Here is a 2,558-nt window from a genome sequence, read left to right as displayed (position 1 = left end):
GAAAAGTTTAATCTTCGTTATGTTGCCATACGGTGGCATCAGTGGTTCACAAACACATATTGTTTTCAACAGTGGTTAACAACTTGGTTTTCTCCTCTGTCATCTACTTTAACGAGATTTCGTTTTTATTTCATGTACATTTCAATGAAAGCTAGTGATGTTTCTTGTTCATATTCTGACTTGTAAGCCTGCAGCTTAAAGTCGAATTGTTCACATTTTGGTATCTAGTATCTTGATAGGAATCAGCTGCAGTCATACAGTGATTTTTTAAAAGCGTACAGTTTTCCAACATTATATTTTTTCTTCTCTCATCTATAAAAATAACATTTTTGTCGTAAGTTATTTAATCAATCTTTTCTGCATTTCTTTATTTTATAAGAATTTTCTACTCTCATGGTTCCCATTGATCCTTCAGGCGTCATGGCAGAACTTTTATCATTCAGAATACCAGCTGTCAAAACCAGCTATTATATAATGTTGTTGAGTAGTCCAAATAGCTAAAAAGGCTTTGATTCAATGTTCATTCTGCCACCTTGCAGATTTTTACTATGTGCAATCACACAGGTGAAATATGCTCACGATTTCTTTGTTTTAGTAAGCACAAGATATGTAGTTTAATTATGCACCAAATTACAGAATAAGAGAATTAATAATTCAATACGAAGCAACACCAAAGTACGTCCATAAATATACAAATAGACAACTTAAAATTAATTTACTGAAAAACATAAATTTGATCGACACTTCATAAAGATGCATATGAAAAATTAAAATAACAATGTGTTGCAACATGTATATTCATAAAGTTTTAAATAAATGTTCATATCATCTAAGGAATGTACATAAGGGGCATGACTGACCTTCCTAAACAAAAGAATCAGTGTCACAGTTTAAAAATCTATCATTGATTTTATTCAGATAATGCATAGAACTCTTCTATGCATATCAATACTTCAAGTATGTATATCTATTTCAAGTACACATGTACATCATTTTACGCAGTTGTCCGTTTAACCATCAATCGCATGGATTTAAGCGAGTAATAATACGTTCGCCATGGTTTGTACACAACACCCTCAGCAAATATGGTTGTATTTCCCGCCAAATAGAGACCGTTTGGATTGGAACAATGGCACGCATTGTGCCACCAACCGGATTTGAACTTGGTTGCGCAGTTTTGATGGTATAAGTCGTTGTCTTGATCCTTTGTGCTGAACTTCATGTTGTTTAGATGGGCGGCCGGTACTCCGGTCAAAAAGCAACCAGCTGCAAATAAATCAAAGGTAAATTAGGTAATTTTGACCTATACATAACGACAAAATGGTCATACGACTCCCTAGTCACACGAAAAATTAAAATTCAAAGTGCTAATTGTTATAATCTAATTGATCTTCCATGGAAAATGAGCTTAGCATATATAATTTATGGGAACGTTAACTTTAAATATAGTTGGAACATGCATGAAAATTGATAAAAATTTTAGCCCATTGAATCTTGAATGGAATGTATAGGAAATTGTGTTAATTAATATAGTTCGAACATATCAGAAAATTGATCTTTTTTCTTCGACCAACCAGCATCTTCAATGAGTTTCAATGAAATTTACATTATTTTTTCTGCAATTTAATAACATGATAAAGTTGAGTTACATTAAATAAATCTCGCCTCAGTTGTGTTTGTTGTTTTACGTTGGAATGTTTACTCTTATGTAAAACTTGATACCCACAAGGGACTCATCCTACATGTACCCCTTGTGGATCAAGATTACATGTAAAACAGACATGAACCTACTATACTCGAGTGTGCTTCCATATCAATAAGCCTAATAATTGTGACTAAATTGATCGCGGGGAGATTTTTTTTTCTTGTATAATCCTATGATAATTGTAATCCCCATTATAACCCCCAGTGGTTAAAAATAGAGCAAACTTAAATTTACACCACCCACAAATGATTCGATATCCTTATTTGAAAGAGGATGTGGCGCTTCATTTAAGAAAACCTAAACCCCTTTACCCAAGAACTGGCCAAGTGCTTCTTAAAGAAGTTGAAAATGTGAAAAGTTTACAGACAAATAGGCAAACAGTCGGACAGGCGGCAGATATAACGTGATCAGAAAAACTCACTTAATTAAACTTCCTTAATCAATTTAACAGAATACATACCTACGTCGCCCGAATAGCCGGAAAGTGAAATTGCATATTTTGAGGCTTCGTCACCGAGAGTGATACTGGAGTATTTGATATAACGTGTTTGGTTGTCGAAGTCCCCCATGTCCATTCTCATCTCGTAGGAACCTTGACTAAGTAGACGAGACAGCTTCTCATTGCCTACCAAGAATTTAGAAAATAAGGTACATGTAGTTGTGGTCAGAGGTCCTGCATCTGATCCACGCCTGGCAATGGGACGTACCCCTCACAAAATCCAATCGGTTAATTTGGGGCTAGTTATTTATTATTGAGAAATAATAATCGATTAGGACGTTCACAAGTTAACATAAAAATTTATTTGTTAGCCCAGGTGTCTAAAGTTTTTATCCTCAAAAAAAAAAAGGAATT

The 2,558-nt window shown here is 34.2% G+C and overlaps 1 protein-coding gene across 1 annotated transcript; it reads right to left on the bottom strand.

The window, feature by feature from the left end:
* Positions 1 to 994: 994 nt before the first annotated feature.
* On the bottom strand, positions 995 to 2,395 carry LOC134262897 (ficolin-2-like; the record flags this gene model as incomplete). The annotated part of the gene is made up of 2 exons (XM_062745222.1): positions 995 to 1,266; positions 2,166 to 2,395. Coding segments are annotated over 2 exons (502 nt in total), but the record flags the coding sequence as incomplete, so codon positions are not given.
* Between the last annotated feature and the right edge of the window lie 163 nt (positions 2,396 to 2,558).

Source organism: Saccostrea cucullata, unplaced genomic scaffold (genome assembly GCF_032062105.1).
Source record: "Saccostrea cucullata isolate Sc308-1 unplaced genomic scaffold, CSIRO_AGI_Scuc_v1 ctg15142, whole genome shotgun sequence".
Taxonomy (NCBI): Eukaryota; Metazoa; Mollusca; class Bivalvia; order Ostreida; family Ostreidae; genus Saccostrea; species Saccostrea cuccullata.
Note: the sequence above shows the minus strand (reverse complement) of the source record. Positions and strands in the feature narration are given on the sequence as shown.